Genomic DNA, 17,856 nt, shown 5'->3' with positions numbered 1-17,856 from the left:
TAAACAGTAGAACAATTGTACATTCAGGAGCTCTGGGTTCTAAGCCTAGCCATATTTCGTGATGGGATCACCCTTGATAAGCCATTTTTCCACTCTGTGCCTCATATTCTTCCCTATTAAATGGATATAACCTTTCAGGTCCTCATTGTAAAGTCTGGGAGAGGGCTTCCCTATTGGCCCAGTGGTTGAGAATCTGCCTGCCAATGCAGGGGACACGGGTTCGAGCCCTGGTCTGGGAAGATCCCACATGCCGCCGAGCAACTGGACCCGTGAGCCACAACTACTGAGCCTGCGCGTCTGGAGCCTGTGCTCCACAACAAGAGAGGCCGCGATAGTGAGAAGCCCACGCACCGCGATGAAGAGTGGCCCCCGCTTGCCGCAACTAGAGAAAGCCCTCGCACAGAAACGAAGACCCAACACAGCCATAAATAAATTAAAAAAAAAAAAAAAATGTCTGGGAGAGTATATTGTAAGTCAGTGTATGAATACGAGAAAACTACTCTGAACCCAAAGGGGAAACAGAAACTCTACAAATAGAAGTTGCTAAGTGACAGGAATCAACTACATTCTATTTCTGCCATTGGGTTTGATTTGGAATCACTGGTTCCTACCCAGAGGCCATATCAGATATCACTGTGAGAAGAATGCCAAGGTCAAGAGGATCCTCCTCCCACTTCCTCCTTGTGACACTCAGACCTGGTCAGTTGCCCAGGTACCATCAGTAACTGCTAACAGGGATCTGCAGGGATAATACAGTTGTCAGGCAGCTGCCTCTACAAGCAGAAAATGTTCCTGTTTTATTTGTCATTGCACAGAGTCTCTAATGGGCAGGAAGAGTGAGAAAAAAGAGTTTTTTTTATTATTGAACTACTTCATGCTCTCTTGTCTTCCTCCCTCCCCTGACACATAGTTTTTCAGAGACAGCATAAGCAACAAAGAGTTAAAAAAAAAAAAAAAAAAGGAAATCACAGTCAAAGCATAAACTCTGCAATTTGTAATCAGTGCATAACCTCTGTGATGAAATTTGTAAGTGATTCACTTTCCGCTTAAGCCCACCCGTGTGAGATCTAATGTTGCCACCCAGAACACTAATGAAGGAAGTCAGACGGCAGTGCAGCTAGCCCTTGGGGACTCATTTCTCATATCACCGAGAAGTAATTTCTGTCATTTTTGGCCATCTGGTAGCCTGGATTGTGAAGATGAAGATGCATTCAAGTAGGGCTTAAGAGCTTGGGCCCTGGAGTCTTTTTAGATTCAAATCTGTTTTCTGTTTCTCACCTAGCCTATAACTATAACTTAGTTTTCCACCCATAAATAAAATCCTCATAAGGTATTATTTCCTTATTGTAAGGAGTTATTGAGATAATACAGTACTTACAAAGTAATCTACATAAGATCTTATGTATAGTAAATGCTTAAAGTTAGCTATTATTAAAGTGTTAGTAGTAGTGGTGGTAATAGTATTAGGAGTAACAGTAGTATTTTTATAAAGTCTACCTGTCTGTGACATAGGCCTTATTAATTCCATTTTTAAGCTCTAAGGTACATCATCAGGCCTGTCACACACCAAGATGATATTTAGAGGTTTTCTCTTGTAGTGATTAACCAAGGGTTTCCTTTTGTGGCTAGATTATAAGCAACAAGGTATTACTGCATCTTTATGACACAACTCTGCAATCCGACATTAAATAGCACTGCTTTTCTTTTCCTGACATTTGGAGTAAATAATGGGCTATAATCATTTTATACACATAAGAACATAAATGTAGGCAATATTTAGTGATAAGAAAATTTATTCTTAATGTGTATAAGTGTGCATGTTCTCTAATAACCAAATAAGGTCCATTGTAATCAGAAAAGAGCTAAGACATTTTCATTAGTTACTCTGCATACTTCCTACAGCGCTTGACTGTAGTGGAGAGATTCTCACCTTATAGTAAGAACCATGCTTTTCATCTGCTCACTAAGTCTGTAAGGATGTCCAAAAGCACCCAGGCTTCTTAATACAAAAATTCAAATGGTTTAAGTCAGAAAAGCACTTCGCTTGAATTTGCCACTTCCTGTTGCATGGACCAGTACTGGAAACCTGCTTTTACTGACATGCTTACATATTCTGTTTGCTTTTGTCTTTACAGTTCCACCAAAGATCTCCAACATTTCCTCGGATGTCACTGTGAATGAGGGCAGCAACGTGACCCTGGTCTGCATGGCCAATGGCCGTCCTGAACCTGTTATCACCTGGAGACACCTTACACCAACTGGTAAGCAACCTTCCAGTCCCCCAGATGTCATACACTGTTTAGAATATCCTCATGCTTCTGTGATTCCGTTGGATCCAAAAGGCAAGCATGTTTATTGTTATTAAAACACGATTACAATAGTGACATAGGACTTGTTTAGGGTCATCTCTGGTCTTGGCTAATGTATACATCTCTATAAAGTCTACAACCATAGGGGGAAAATATATATATATTTTTTGATGATTTATATATGATATATTTCATTTTCAATAGAACACTTCGTCAAGGCAAGAAATATAGAAGCATTAACTGCATTAAATGACTTAGTATTATGTCTGAAATATATGCCAGGTTGGTGCCTGAATGTCTTGGGGCAATATTTTGTATGGATTACATTTCCATAGCTCTTTGTATGTTTTTTTGTTCTGCTTTGCTTTTAAATATAGTTTCCTTATATGTAGCACCTTGTGATGAAATCTTTCAGGAATAATACAAAATTGTTTGTGACTTCTAATATCCTATCCTTAGCATCTGGCTCTGTGGAGGGGCGCCAGGCATGGACTAAACTTCATGAGCTCATTATGGATCCCCAGCTATGGATGCTAATTCAGTAAAAGTCAGAAAATCATTTCTCAGGAACGTCTTCTGCATTCTCCCCTCCTCCTCCCACTACTGTCACTATAACTGGGTTCTGAGGTTCTGCTGCTTTTTGAGCTTCGTTTAAATACTTTACCAAATTATTTAGTATTAACTGCATGCATCCTCCCCTACTCGACAGATGAAATTTTCTTATATGCAAAACCACGCCTTTGCGAATGACATGGTATTTGTAGAATGGGGCCTGCTATTTAGTTTTTCCAGAAAGAGGAACTATGAATCAATTATTCTTATAAAATGTCATTTGTTTTGGTAGCTAACCCCCAATATTTAACTGATTTATATCTGATATTCTTTTAAAGTTTTCTCATATAAAATCTAGAGATCTAGTTTATAACATATTAATTCTGAAATGAACACCATGAAAAATTGTTGTGCAAAGCTAGATAGGCAATGGGAGCTATCCCGAGATACTTCTAAAAGGCCAGGCCAGGGTAGTGTTTGGTTGTAGCATCCTTAAATATTTTGTATTTTGTGGTGTGAGAATATGGGCCTCCCTTTCATATTAGCCCTCAAATTAATTTATCAGGTGAAGTTTGGACTAACCTATGGAATGGTCTTTTATTTAGGCAGCTATTCTTATTAGAGGCTTCTGTTTTCTTAAGACAATGTCACTCAAAACCCATTCTATTGTTAATGCATACAGCTTGTCATTTATTGATAATATATAAAAGCAATTAATGAGGCACTTATTTGGGGGATCAACCTCAAACTCATATCCTCTCATTCCCATCTTAAACCTCACATGGAAAAAAATACATATGCAGGCTTATCTGAAGTGTGAATATCAGATAATATATTATCTGGATATCATATACATTTCCCCTGGATTAAATTAAACCTCCAGAGCACATTCTCCTTGAATGGAATTATATTAACCCTCAATCCCACAACACCTAGACCTTTCCCATGTAGAACTGCTTTTACTAAATGACTATTTGGTATAAAAGTTTTGGGCACATATTTAAGGATGTTACAAAACAGGGGTCCCTGACCCCTGGGCCGCAGACAGGGACTGGTCCGTGGCCTGTTAGGAACCAGCCCGCACAGCGGGAGGCGAGTGGTGGGCGAGTGAGTGAAGTTTCGTTTGCCGCTCCCCATCGCTCCCCATTGCTCACATTACCATCTGAACCATTGTCCCCACTCTCCCCACCCCCACCCCCCGGCCCAGTCTGTGGAAAAATTGTCTTCCACGAAACTGGTCCCTGGTGCCAGAAAGGTTGGGGACCACTGTTATTAAAGATATCCTCTAAAATCATTGCATTTTCTGCAATGTTGTTTTTGAGAGATTGTTAATTGTATTACATAGTTTACTCTGAAAGGACACTTTGAGAAAGCTCCTCTTTGTTTTCAATGTTTCTACTGTCCTTTTTCTAAGCAATGGTTTGTTTATTAAAATGAACCCAATGAGTTTTTACAAATAATCATGAGTCCTTCATCGTATTGACTGTTACCAAACTTAGAGCCAAATTTATGACTGGTCTGTGAAAGAATAGAGGAAATCATATATAAATTACACATTAATGAGGTGGATTTTAAATAAACTATGTGGAATTTTAGGACATCAAATCCGTATACAGACACACTCTTGCTTTCATCTTGTTTTCTTACCATTATTTTCATATTGTCTCACCTTTTGTAATTAATTTAAATGTTTATATACATATATTATTTATAATCTCAATTTTTTTATGGAATAAGTGGAGATAAAAGAAGGGAAGAAGGAAGGAAGACAGATTATATTCAAGTTATAATCAAGGAATGAACTGCATTAATAAAAACACTTTATTCCTTTGGTGTACTATTGACTAGTAAACAGTTTTGTTTTATTTTTTTTCCGGGAAAAATGCTATTGGTGATCTGAACCTAAAGATATATTCTTTTTTATCCCCTCAGTTCAGAAGAGTAATGAGATCAAACCAGAGTTTCAAGGCCTTCCCAGGCTTGTTCTAAGAGTTTAGATCTTCCTGGCTAACTCTAGTAGACTTTTTCATGATAGTAAACATATGGTTTGAACCCTGAATAACCTGGTTATCCATGATGTTTCAAGTTATCAAAAGACCGAAGGACAAACTAGATCTTCCACAATAAAGGCAGCATTTACATACAGTCAGAGTACCCTAGGGACTTCAAACTCAACTAGAAAAATTGGTGTACACACAGGGATTCCCAATAGTCAGCCTAGGGATCAGAAAACTACAGTCCCTGGGCCAAATCCAACCTGCCTCACATTTTTACTACCTGCAAGCTTAGAGCAATTTTTAAATGGTTAAATGGTTAGAAAAAATCAAAAGAATTCTATTATTTAACATGCAAATAAAAAATATGACATTCAAATTTCAGTGGCCATAAATACAAGTTTTAATGAAACAAAGCCATGCTTATTCACTTACATGTTGTCTATGGCTGCTTTTTTTTTTTTTTTTTTTTAATAAAACAGCAGAGTTTAGTTGCAACAGATATGGCTTAGCTCCTAAAGCCTAAAATATTTTCTACCTGGCCCTTTACAGAATAGTTTACAGACCCCTGCTCAAGACTATGGCTTGGGGCATAGGTCAAGGATTTTCTGCACTCATCTACGACTCCATGGGGCTTTGGGGATATCCCCCATTAAATTCCTAAAGACATCTCAAGGGAAAGAACTTTATTCTTCTATAATCCTCTATCTAGGCCCTCTCTCTGGGTCAAATTCTATTCTGGCGCATACAAAACTAGTTCCCTGCTGCATTCACAGACTCAAGGGCAGACTCCAATTCTCTCTACAACAGGTATTAATTCCCAAGCCTACCCTTTCATCTCTTTCACATCTGACCTAAATAACCACCTGATCATAATCATATTCCTGAGGACAGGAGAGAGAATTTGCCTTTACTATGCTATCCAGGAAACCAGGATTTTTTGTTTTATGTGTGTTCTTTATTCTTTTCAAAATTTGGAAACAGGGGGTGATCCTTTTCAGCCTATAATGCTAAGCCTTTCATGGAGACACCCAAAGAAGAGGCTCTGCTCCCTGTGTGACAGCAAAGCTACTGCAGCCCTTAGCCATATGAGCAAAAAACCCCAGCTAGCTTTGTTCAATTATTAATTGTGCCTTCAACAGTACAGAGTGTGACTGCCTTGCAGAAGAAATGTACCTGTAATTAGCTCGACCTCACAGGGACATTGAGCCCTGAAACCGGGGAGATTTCATGCAGCTTTCACAAGTACCTGATTACCCGTCATTTGATAACACGAGGGGGAGAAAGGAAAGTAGGCGCAAGGTGTATTTTTATGAGAAGAATATTTATTACCTCTTAATTCAGTTTTTTAAAAAAAATTTTTCATTGGGTCATTTTGTTTCTCTTTCTTTTGACACCTGAAGTTTCTTTCTCAAGTATACTGCAAGTGTTTTTAAAGAGGGAAGTTAGAAGAACGGTGAATTTTTTATATATACAAAAACAAAACATATACCTGACATAGATGGAGGAGAAGAGATTGATGCATTCCATGGTTGCCTCCCTTGTATTTCTGATTTCTTAATTTTTCTCTCCTCTTCAGTTTTTCTGTATACTCAAAATGATGTGTCATGTATGTGGTTGTTAAATGTGACCTATTTTCTCCCTTAATTAAGTTAGACTTTCATAATCCTGTAACTCCCAGAGGGCAATTGCACCGTAACACGTATTTTCTATGGAGTGTTTGATCTCCCTTCTGTGAGCAAAGCTGCTCCCATCTTCATTTAACTTTGTCTCTTCTCACATTCCAAAGAAAGTCCCTTTCTCAAGCGTGCCTCATGTGGTGTCAGGATTGTTCATGGTTACAGAGTTTCTGTGCATTTCATTTCTACAAAGGTTTTTACATCCTCAGTAACTTTCTATACCTGAAACACTCAAAAGGCACACTGAGAACTTAGTCCCTTAGCCTGAGAACAACTTAGCAGGCACTGTACAATTCTCTCGTCCAAGCCAGAAGCCAGATTGGACATCAACACCCCGTATAGAAAGCTCACCTAAGAAATATTTTCTATTAAAAAACACACAAACACACTAACTTGAAAAGATACATGCACCGCAGTGTTCATAGCAACATTATTTATAATTACCAAGATGTGGAAACAACCTAAGTGGCCATCAAGAGATGAATCGATAAAGAAGATGTGGCATAAATATACAATGGAATACTACTCAGACATGGTCCCTGCACAGATGGAACTCATAGTTCAACAAGAAAGCAGATTATTAAACTAATACTTGCATGAATAACTACTTAATTAGATTTATACAGTATAAAAGAAAATTGTAGCTTTCAGTAAGACCATAAAACAAGGCCATATAGCAAAATCTGCAAGGCAAGCAAAGCTCCCCTGAGCGGAGCTTATGCTAAGACTTCAAGGATGAATAGGACCAGGCCAAGAAAACAGGGGAGAGAAAATATCCTAGGCAGAGAAAGAGTATACATAATAATGCATTGAAGAATCCAGGCCAGAATCTTTATACGACACCATGATGTTAGTGTTTGGTTATGCTATTTTTCTTTTAACGTTTAAATCTCTTTAGCACACGTTATTTCTTTTACTTTTTTTTTTTATAGATTTTTAAAAATTTATTTATTTTTGGCTGCATTGGGTCTTTGTTGCTGAGCGTGGGCTTTCTCTAGTTGCGGCAAGCGGGGGCTACTCTTCGTTGCAGTGCGTGAGCTTCTCGTTGCGGTGGCTTCTCTTGTTGTGGAGCACCGGCTCTAGGCACATGGGCTTCAGTAGTTGTGGCTCGCGGGCTCTAGAGTGCAGGCTCAGTAGTGGTGGCTCACGGGCTTAGCTGCTCCGCGGCATATGGGATCTTCCTGGTCCAGGGCTCAAACCCGTGTCCCCTGCATCGGCAGGCCGGTTCTTAACCACTGTGCCACCAGGGAAGCTCCTCTTTTACTTTTTAATATTCTTGGTTTCCCTTTTCAAAGAACAGAAAAATAAAGAAAAATCTTGCTCTATTTTCTTTTCAGAACCTTGTATGTTGGTTTTAAATATACAATGTAGTGTATACCAGTGTAGCAGGTATGTAGACAGTTATTTTTGTATGTGAATATCTTAAATTTAGGTCAGGAACATATTCTTTTCCCATGCATATAATTCCATAATAGTCTAATCAAGTAAATACAAACTCTTTTTCAGTAATAACCTTGTCATTAAAACAAATGGGTAATTTAGAAAATGAAGACTACAGAATTTAACTGCATGATTGCTGGCCTCCAAACCTTAAAAATCCTTAAGAGGCTAACAATAACTGACACTGACAATCTTTAAGCCATGGGAGGATTTCCACAACCAGATGTGCTGGCCGTTCTGTTGAGTGTTGTACAGATGCCCTTGTACCACCAGCACCTCATTCTTGCTCTTCCCAGATGTGTCATCAGATCCCCAGAAAACTCTTCCTGAAGATAAATGAACCATCCTAGATTTGTCCTTGGGGAACTAGCTTGGATTTGAGGGCTTCAGGACATTTTGGAAGCTTGTGTGGAATTGGGGGGAGTGGTGGCAATAGCTTAATCACAAACTTTGCACATGGCCTAGGAGAACAGAAATAGTGTCTACATTTCTCAGCGTCTCATGACTGCAAATATTTTTTCCGTTATTACAAATAGTCTGTGTTTTCTAATTTTAAAATAGGTCTAAAAATAAATCTTTGCCAACGGTTATCATGAGAATTAAAAGAGAACATTTAGGTGAAGTCCTTAGCACAGTGTTAGCTATTAGTGATATTCTTATTTTCAGTATCTCTTTTAATTATTATTTATCCATATGTCAGATTTCCATAGCGAAAGTTTGGGGGTGACTGATAATTTTATTGAAAACAACTTCCATGCCATCTTTATTCATTCTAACATAGCAACCAGGGAGACTTTTTAAATGCTTTCACCAAGGCTAGTCTTAAAATGTCACATCTTATATTGTATCACATTTCAACATACTCACTTGAGGTGTTCATCTTTCAAAAGGGCATGACAACAACATCTTGTTAGGGAGAGATTTTCTGGTGTGACTTATTTGTGTGTCCATGCTTCTTCTCCTAGAGGACAGTTTTCCCAGAGTCTGGCTATGTAACAGCTAATACTTTATTAACTGTAGCTGTAGAGAGCCCTATAGGTTATAAATTACAATGATATTTTTTAAATAAAATTTGTGTACAGTGACACCAAAAAATGACCAACAATTTCTCCAGTTTTCCAGTTGGACCTCTTGCTACTAGGTATTTACCCCTACTACAAAAATACTGTTTCTAAATTTTAAAATGGTTGAGTTAATTTTCCTGCTTGATTTCCCAATTTCCTATTGTCTTTGGGATAAAGTTCAAACTAAGCATGGCAGAACCCTTCATTCAACCTATTTTCCTATCCCTAAACCCCTAATCATTCAACTTTAGGCAGTAGGTAGATTATACTACTTATATTTCAAGAATATGCCTTGTTCACTTGCTTTGGGGCCTTCACACATCCTGGTTTTCTTCTTGAAACATGATTTCATATCTCACCAATATCATCATTTTGCCAGTATAACTTTTTCTTTTGAGGCCTTCAAGACAACACTCCCTACAGGAAGCCATATAATAGAAGTAGTAAAATTGCATTTTAATTATGTGCAATCTCTAGATTATAAGATCCATAAAAGTGCAGAAACTTATATGTCCTACTTATGTGTATATTCTTAGCACGTTGCTTGGCATATAAGTGCTGAATCAATCAATCAACCATGAGTTGTTCAATTAAGGGCTTTATAAAAATAGTATTGTTGGGAAATAACTTACATCATGAAGTGGAAACTAAATACACATTGACAAGTAATTAAAGCATGAATGAATAGAAAGCAAACTGCAAATGACACAATAAGAATTATATAACTAAGGCTATCCAACTAATAGTTTCATTAATCTCTTACTGCGAAGGTTTCAGAAATTTCAGGAAAGCTCTCCAGGTCCTGTTCAGATCTGTTTCTTCTTTGTTGCCCTGATGTGCTGAGTTGCTTCTGTGGGACTCCCATCATTATCCACTGGGCTACAGAGAATTCTCTGAAATCTTCATATTTTTGTATCAAATCCTTTGACATTCTCTTTATCACTAATTTATTATCAGAAATTATTCTTCTTCTCAGCAGTTGTCACACTCAGTAATTGTCTTAAAAGTTTATGTTTTTACTATTTTCCTCATGAAAGCAGAGCAGGCACCTACATGTTCTTAGTCCCATTATAGCGCCTAGCACAGGGTAAGCGCTCAGTAAAAATTTATTGAATGAATAAATGAATTACTTATTCTAGCTAAATGTCAAACTCTGTTAGAATCTGCTTAAAGTTTAGACTTTAAGAACAGAATCTTCATAACTATAGTTTTTCTTTACTGTATCTTATATATCTCAAATATATAGGACATTGTCCCTCTGTAAGACACATTGTAAAATGCCTAGTGCAGATTTCTGTATCTGGGAAATTTTTTTTTTAATATGTGGTAACAAAGCTCTCAGCACTGTCACACCGATGAATCAGTGCTACAGTGAGGGTTGGAGGTTGAGTGGCAGAAGTCCAGGCCCACCCTGGTTTTGGTAGTAGAGAACAGTTCATAGGTTGGGTCAATCTGTAAAAGGAACCTCCATTGCCGAGCTGTAAGTTTTATAACATCTCCTACGATTCCCTATAAACCATCCCTTCTGGCTGTAGCCACCTGTGGCGTAATTTTCATCTTCACTATTAGATTCCTACATCTGGCCAATCATTAGGATTACCTTGAGGCAAAAGTTTTTAAAAATACAGATTCCCTGCCTCACCCCACACTTAAATCATCTCTTCCGGAATGACGGGATTCTGCAGGATTAGATGCTCCCAGTGAGTCAGAGGACCAGCAACGTGAGCAGAATCATGACTCTGTAAGCACAGGAGGGCAAAAAAAATCTGAAGGAGCGATTCTCTAACTTTATTGTACTGGAAAATCATCTGGAGAATCTTGTTAAAATATGAATTCTGATTCAGTGGGTCTGGGATGGGGCCTGAAATTCTGCCTTTCTAACGAACACCACCCAGGTAATGTTGGCTCTGCTGGTCCATGGACCACATTTTTGGCATCATCCTGGATCTTGAGATCGAAATAGATTGGAAGATACTGGGATGTTATAAATAGCCTAGCACAGAGGAACACCTAGGGAAGTCCCACAATGTACGTAGTATTCACCAAATATTGTTACAGTGTTGTTTTATATTTTAATTTCTCTGTTTCACTCGAGAAATTCAGAGATGGTTTAGAGGATAGTAAAAATAATTATGGCTTTGAGAAATAGGACTGACTCTTGCTTATCAAGGTTGGACCGTGGTCAACAGAATTGGCATCACCTTGTAGCTTTATAGAAATGCAGAATATTGGGCCTCACTCCAGACCCACTGAATCAAAATCTGCATTTTATCAAGATCCCTGGGTGGTTTGTATGCACATTAAACTTTGAAAAGCCCTAGAATAGAGGTGAAATTCTTTGTATGCAGAGAAAGCTGTTTTCTTCAGTATTTGAGGTCTAGAAATTTAAGAATTTTTCCCACTTTCCTTACTAACTAGTAATCCTAAACTTTATCCCCACGTGCATTCCCTCCAAATGTATTCCTACCAAGAAAACAAACAAAAAACTGGTGTAGGGATGGGGTTGGAGTTACTGGGCCATTGAATATGACTTGGAAAGGAGAACCATCTGATGCTTTACCTACATCAGGTGCTGCTGCTAAATATTGCAGGAAAATTTTAGCTTAGTGCATGAAGAAATACTGTCTGAATGACAGTAGCCAATTTTCTTATCATTTTTTGTAATGGCTTTATATACAAAATGCAGACAATAATATGGTACCCTGCCTGCCTCATGCTGTTGCTTTGAAGGATCAAATGAGATAATGGATATGAAAGTAGCTTGAATAGTGTAAAGCTCTCTAACAACTGTAAGGGATTAAGAGAAAGAGTGACTTGGTAGAAGAATGCAGAATTTAGAGTCAGAAAGCCTGGGTTCAAGTCTCTGCTCTTCACCGTTTACTTTTTAGGGGTTTGGGGTAAGTCCTTTAAGCTCTCTACTTTTCACCTGTAAAATATGAATAAAATAATACCTGCTCACCTACCAGGATTCCTGTGTTGTCTCAAGTGAGATAGTGTACATGAAAGTGACTTATTAATGATAAAGCATTATTCAAGGGCTGCTTGCTGTTACTATTATCTTAGATTCTGCAAAACAAAATATATACTTAAATTACAGTAGTCATTTTGGTTAGATAGTAGAAAGAACTGACTGCAAGACTATGAAGCACTCCATTTGACCAAAATAAGTACTAAAACCAGAGAAGTGCTTCTCAGAGTGTGGTCCCCAATCCAGCAGCATTAACATCACGTAAGAACTTGTTAGAAATGTAAATTATCAGACCCCAAGCCAGACCTACATGAATCAGAAACTCTAGGAGTGGGGTCCAAGGGTTTGTAATTTAACAAGTCTGCCAGATGATTCTGATGTTCCATAAACTTATACAACCCCTGCCCTATAAAAGATGTAAAGAAAATACATCTTTTTTAGGTAGGATTGTATGCTATTTTTACCAAGCACAAGTATAGGAATATTTGAGATTCTATGTAATAATGAAGTCAGTAGGAAACATTGTGATGACCTGGTTTGTGTGTGTGTGTGCGTGTGTGTGGTGTGTTTAAAACTATTTGATATATAAACGCACTATCACATTTCTATGGCTCATATTTCTGTCACTTTAGATGAAGAGGTTTAGAAGTAACAACTGCACAGAAATTCCCACTTTGTTTTATTCCATCTATAGTCTAATGATATTTGAGGCTAACATATCACTTCAAATATGCACACACTTCTGAAATCCTCATCCTTCTCTAGGTATACGTGTTCATTTTCAAGTCTCCCAGCACATTGAGGCTACAGTTAATTCTAATAAAACACAAAAACCTCAATAGGTTACTCAAATGGGGTCACACTGCCCAGAAAAGACATGTCAATGAAGTTATCCCATGTCACTTAAGAAACATATGTGAGAAGCATACTCCTTTACCAAAAAAAAACCCCCAAAACAAAAAAAACCCTTGCCATTTCCTTTATGTGTCATCACCCTCATTTTATGCATCAAATCAGGTATTCTTCTCAAGTTGGTCAACAATTCAAAAGCCCAGGAGGCTCTGTGAAGTCACATGGTTGTTAAATTGTGACTTTGTCTGCTGTTGACTAAAGTGTTAAAATCTGATGAAGGGAAGAGAAAAGGAAAAAAAGGACTATAATAATTCAGTTGGCAAATATCAATGCAAATCAGATCTAATTCTTCAAGGTATTCTAGTAATAAAAACTGAAATGTCAGTCTTTGAATGACATCAGTCTTTTTTGAAAAAAATTTTTTTGGCCTGATCACTGAGGCTTTATGCTGTTTTGGCTATGCAAAGACAGATCCAGATCAGGGAATGAGGGATTTGAAAGGCAGACAGGAAAATAGTACAGAAAGTTAGTCTTCATGAGGTAATCCAATAGATATTTTGTATTTTTAAAAATTCTCACTATTCCAATAAATAAATAAAGCCATGAGAAAATTGCTTTAAATTGCAACAAACTATAAATTCCAAAATTTCACCCTATAACAAAAGGCAGTCCAAATATAACACATGGTATTGAGGACTTGGCTGCTCATAGCTTAATGTCATTTGGTGTGGACACAGACATGGGCAATTCTTTGGGTAACTCTGGAATTTAGACAGCTTACTTTAGGAGCTGTCTGGGAGAAGATAGGTAGATTCCCTTGTTCCTTGAAGAGAGAAGAGGTAGGCATCTTTTATTTTCACAGAAAGTAATTAATTGTGGTAACTATGCTTGCTGCCCCTGCAATGACTTCTATAAGCCCACTTACTTAAAATAATTAAGTAAGCTCACTTATTTTTTTTAACTGTCACTGTAGTATATTATTCAGCTTGGGCTGCCATTAAAAAAAAATACCATAGACTGGGGACCTTAAATAACAAACATTTATTTTCTCACAGTTCTGGAAGCAAGAAGTCCATGACCAGGGTGCAGCATGGTCAAGCTCTGGTTAGAACTCTCTTCCTGGCTTGTAGACAGCTGGCATCTTGCTGTGTGCCCACCAGACCTCTTTCTGGTGTGTGCACAATGGAGAGAGAGGGAGCAAGCAAACTCTCTGGTGTATCTTCCTATAAGGGCACTAATGCCACCATGAGGGCTCCACCCTCATGAATTATCCAAGCCTAATTACCTCCCAAAGGCCCCATCTCAAAATGTTGTCACATCAGGGGTTAGGGTTTCAGCATATGAATTTGCAGGGGAACACAATTCAGTCCATAGCATATCGTGTCTGATCTCATGATGCTGACCACCTGGACTCCTGGCTCATCTGTCTTTCTCTGAGCTCCTGGGTCACAGACTTGCAATGGCTCTATCCTCACGTTCTTTAGGACTGGATATATCCTGGAGATAAATCCTCTCTTAAACTCAGGATATGCAGCCATAATCCAGAGACCAAATGGGAATGGCAATAGAACTCTGTTGCTTACTCTCCTCCCTGAGTCCAAATGTCCTGTCAGTAGAGGAAACCCCATTATGTCTTCTCCATAATGCCAAAGAACCAGTAGGAGACTCAAAGCATGTCCCATTAGGTTATTTCTGTAACACACCCAGGCCAGGCTGGAAGGAAAATTTGTTTTACACATGTGTAAGTAGCTATAACCTCTGCCCTTGGCAGTTCTGTTCCTGACGGTCGCTAGAGAAGATAACTCCCCAGGAACCTTTAAGCACTCTAAGGTCTCCGCAGCAGGCTGACTCAGCTGCTGGGTGTCAGAGTGGATCAGGGGCTCTGCTGAGGTTAGTGTGCAATGTTGCTAAGCCTTTAGGAAAGCATGTGAATCTTCGCTCAGGTCTGTTTCTTGTCCACAGTGTGGCTCTGCCAAGGAAGTGTCCGGCAGCAGCAGTAACTCACAACCTTATTCTATCATGCTGTGTAAGGGTGGGTAATTGGTGACTGGAGGACTTATAAAGGGCTGCTACCATGGCAGCCTGTCAGCACCTCATCTTGCTTCTGACCTGATCCTAAATAGTGTCTTCTTGTGGATATAGGCTCAGAGTTGTTTTATCAGATCCAGATAATCCATTTTTTAAACTCTCAGCTGCCTAAGGTGGTCCCTTTCTGGATTGAAACAGATTCTTAGTATCCACTGAGACACCAAGATACAGAGCTGGATCTCTTTCTTTGGTGCTTCTATCTTAAATGAGAGAGTTCCATGAGATTTGGACAAACAAAAATAATAATTTAGGTCTTTTCTCACCACATGTACCATTATCACTACTTTTATTACTACTACTACCACCAACACTAACAATAACCTCACTAGTTTCAACTACTCCTGTTAATGATGGAATGTCTACCCCATGCCAGTCACGTCCAAGGTATTCAGCATTTGTAATTGCTAATTTTTATAGGAGATACTGGCCAGTCACTCATGAATGATTCCATGAATTTTCAGAACCAATTCCCAGCTCAAGCCCAGAGCTCAATAGGCAATAACATATGAGTTAAGAATTGGACCTGAGACCATTGCCAAGGGACATTCCTGGCTTTGATCAGGGACAGAGAAAAATCTACCAGATATTAATAGATTCTCTAAATGAATTTTTCTCCCAGTTGGCCTTTCACAAGAAACCAATCAAACATAAACAAGTGATACAAAGATTTTCTGTATATTTACATTATTCATATTACATACATTTGCTTATATATATATATATATACATATATATACACATGACTTGCTTATGTTATTTGTATGAATTTGATATTATTGGACCTTTTAGGTTTTTAGAAATAAGTATTCCCATACCTTGTGATTTCTCAGTTTACATCAGTAAGAAACTAAGGCACAAAGCTGCATTCCTAAGACTCAGTTGTAGTCACAAATCACACAATTTCCCTTCATAATGTTTGCCAAACTATTTTGATATGTGCATCATCAAAATATACCTGTGTATTACGTATACACAGGTATAACTGTGTTACCGCACACATGGTGGCTTTATTCTCTCACTGTTCAGAAGTCCAAAATCGAGGTGTCAGCAGGGCCACACTCCCTCTGAAGGCACTAGGGGAGGATCCTTCCTGGCCTCCTCCAGCTTCTGGTTGCTCCTGGCCTTCCTTGGCTTGTGGAAGCATAGTTCCAATCTCTGCCTGTGTCCTCACATGGCCTTTTCTTCTGTGTCTCTGTATCTGGGTGTCTCAAGTCTCCCTTTCTTTTCTCTTATAGAGCACCAGGCATTGGATTTAAGTTCCACCCTAAATCCAGGATGATCTCATCTTGAGATCCTTAAATACCTCTACAAAGATCCTTTTCCCAAATAAGGTCACACTCACTAGTTCTGGGAGTTAGGACTTGGACATATCTTTTGGCAGCCACCATTCAACCCACTACAATCTGCTTTGCAGAGAAAAAATAAAGAAAGAGATAAAGAATGATGAAATTCAAGTGTTACAAACCTAAATGACTTTTGAAAAGCAAAGTATGGGAATCTCCAAGTATTGCCATATTCAAATTAAATGTAATTAGACTTTGCCTTTATTATCAAGTAATCTGAAGAGAAGAGAGTTTACATACTGCATAATTCTCTGAGTTTACCTATGAAGACAAAGGCCTTTATAGAAAAACATAAAGGATATATGCATTGTTGCTAAGAGGAAAGAATTGGAAAGTAGGCTAACCTGGGTTTGAGTCTTAGACATGATTTGCTGACTGTGTGATCATGGCAAAATGACTCCCTTAAGCCATGTGATGACCTACAAAACGGGGGGATAATCTGACTTTCTCGTTATCGTGGGAATTAAAGAGATAATGTTCATGAGGCACTTTCCATAGTACGTGGCCTGTTAAGCTCTTAATAAAGAAAGTTCTAATTTAAAAAGGTGTGATTTGTGTGCAAAGGCACACATTGGTGCCTTTGGTCACACATGGTCACCAATTCACATGTGACCATGCCTGTATGAAGAACCAAGAAACGGTGCTTTGTGACCACCTAGAGGGGTGGGAGGGAGATGCAAGAGGAAGGGGATATGGGGATATATGTATATGTATAGCTGATTCACTTCGTTATAAAGCAGAAACTAACACACCATTGTAAAGCAATTATACTCCAATAAAGACGTTAAAAAAATAATATAAATAAATAAATAAATAAAAAAGAAAAGAACCAAGAAAACCCAGCTAACAGTGACACGTCTTCATCTTTCCTTTGCCCCAGTGCTTTAGCGATAGAGGACTTTTTCTGTGTTTTACCTGGGCTTGACATGATGGATCTTTTTCCTTCAAACATTGCTTATAATGGATCTTTCAGGTGTTCTATTTAAACCCTAATGGTTTTGCAAATAGCAAGAATCATGAAACACCCAAATTTGAGGTAAAAAAATATATATATGCAACATAATTCAGAGGCAAGTGGCCAGTGTGAGTTTAGGGCAGAAGGTTAGCAGAGAGGACGTTTGTCTACCAGCTGAGAAACAGAAACCCCATCAGGCTCAACCTGTGTAAACCTCCTTTCTGTCCGAACATTTTATCCACAACAGCTGTAACCTCCACTATCCCCTTGGCTACTGTCTCTCCCATAACCTTAATTATGACTTTCCCTTATTCTCTGGGTACATGGGGATATTTTTTCCAAGGATGTGCTTTCCTCTTACTCTAGCAATGCACAGAGGGTTGTAGGGTGCATGGTGCAGTGGGCAGGCAGCCAAACCTGCACATTCAAAAGGCCTGTCAGATGGCATCCAGAGCTTCTTTCAGCATGGCTTTCTGCCTCCTCAGTTCACCTTCCTAGTCTCCTCTTGTGTTCTCCACTGTCTGGCACCAGGAAAATATTCTCCATCATCTTCTTTCTTCCTTTTATAGTCCAACTTCAAGTTGTTCTAATCTTTAAGTGAAAAGTTTAAGA

At 38.5% G+C, this 17,856-nt stretch overlaps 2 protein-coding genes across 5 annotated transcripts in view; one reads left to right on the top strand and one right to left on the bottom strand.

Annotated features, from left to right (window-relative positions):
• The window catches only part of LOC309630039 (uncharacterized protein), a 455,061-nt gene that overhangs the window by 65,898 nt on the left and 371,307 nt on the right, over positions 1 to 17,856 (bottom strand). The gene's annotated exons all lie outside the window — the stretch shown is intronic.
• The window catches only part of LSAMP (limbic system associated membrane protein), a 651,408-nt gene that overhangs the window by 423,145 nt on the left and 210,407 nt on the right, over positions 1 to 17,856 (top strand). For all 3 annotated transcript variants that reach the window (XM_082394752.1, XM_082394751.1, XM_082394750.1), the window contains exon 3: positions 2,136 to 2,261. In XM_082394752.1, coding sequence (XP_082250878.1) covers positions 2,136 to 2,261 — 126 coding nt within the window. The remainder of the gene's footprint in view (positions 1 to 2,135; positions 2,262 to 17,856) is intronic.

Source organism: Balaenoptera borealis, assembly GCF_965194805.1.
Source record: "Balaenoptera borealis genome assembly, chromosome: 5".
In the NCBI taxonomy this organism is placed as follows: domain Eukaryota; kingdom Metazoa; phylum Chordata; class Mammalia; order Artiodactyla; family Balaenopteridae; genus Balaenoptera; species Balaenoptera borealis.
The sequence above is the reverse complement of the archived record's forward strand: the minus strand, read 5'-3'. Positions and strand labels throughout refer to the sequence as shown.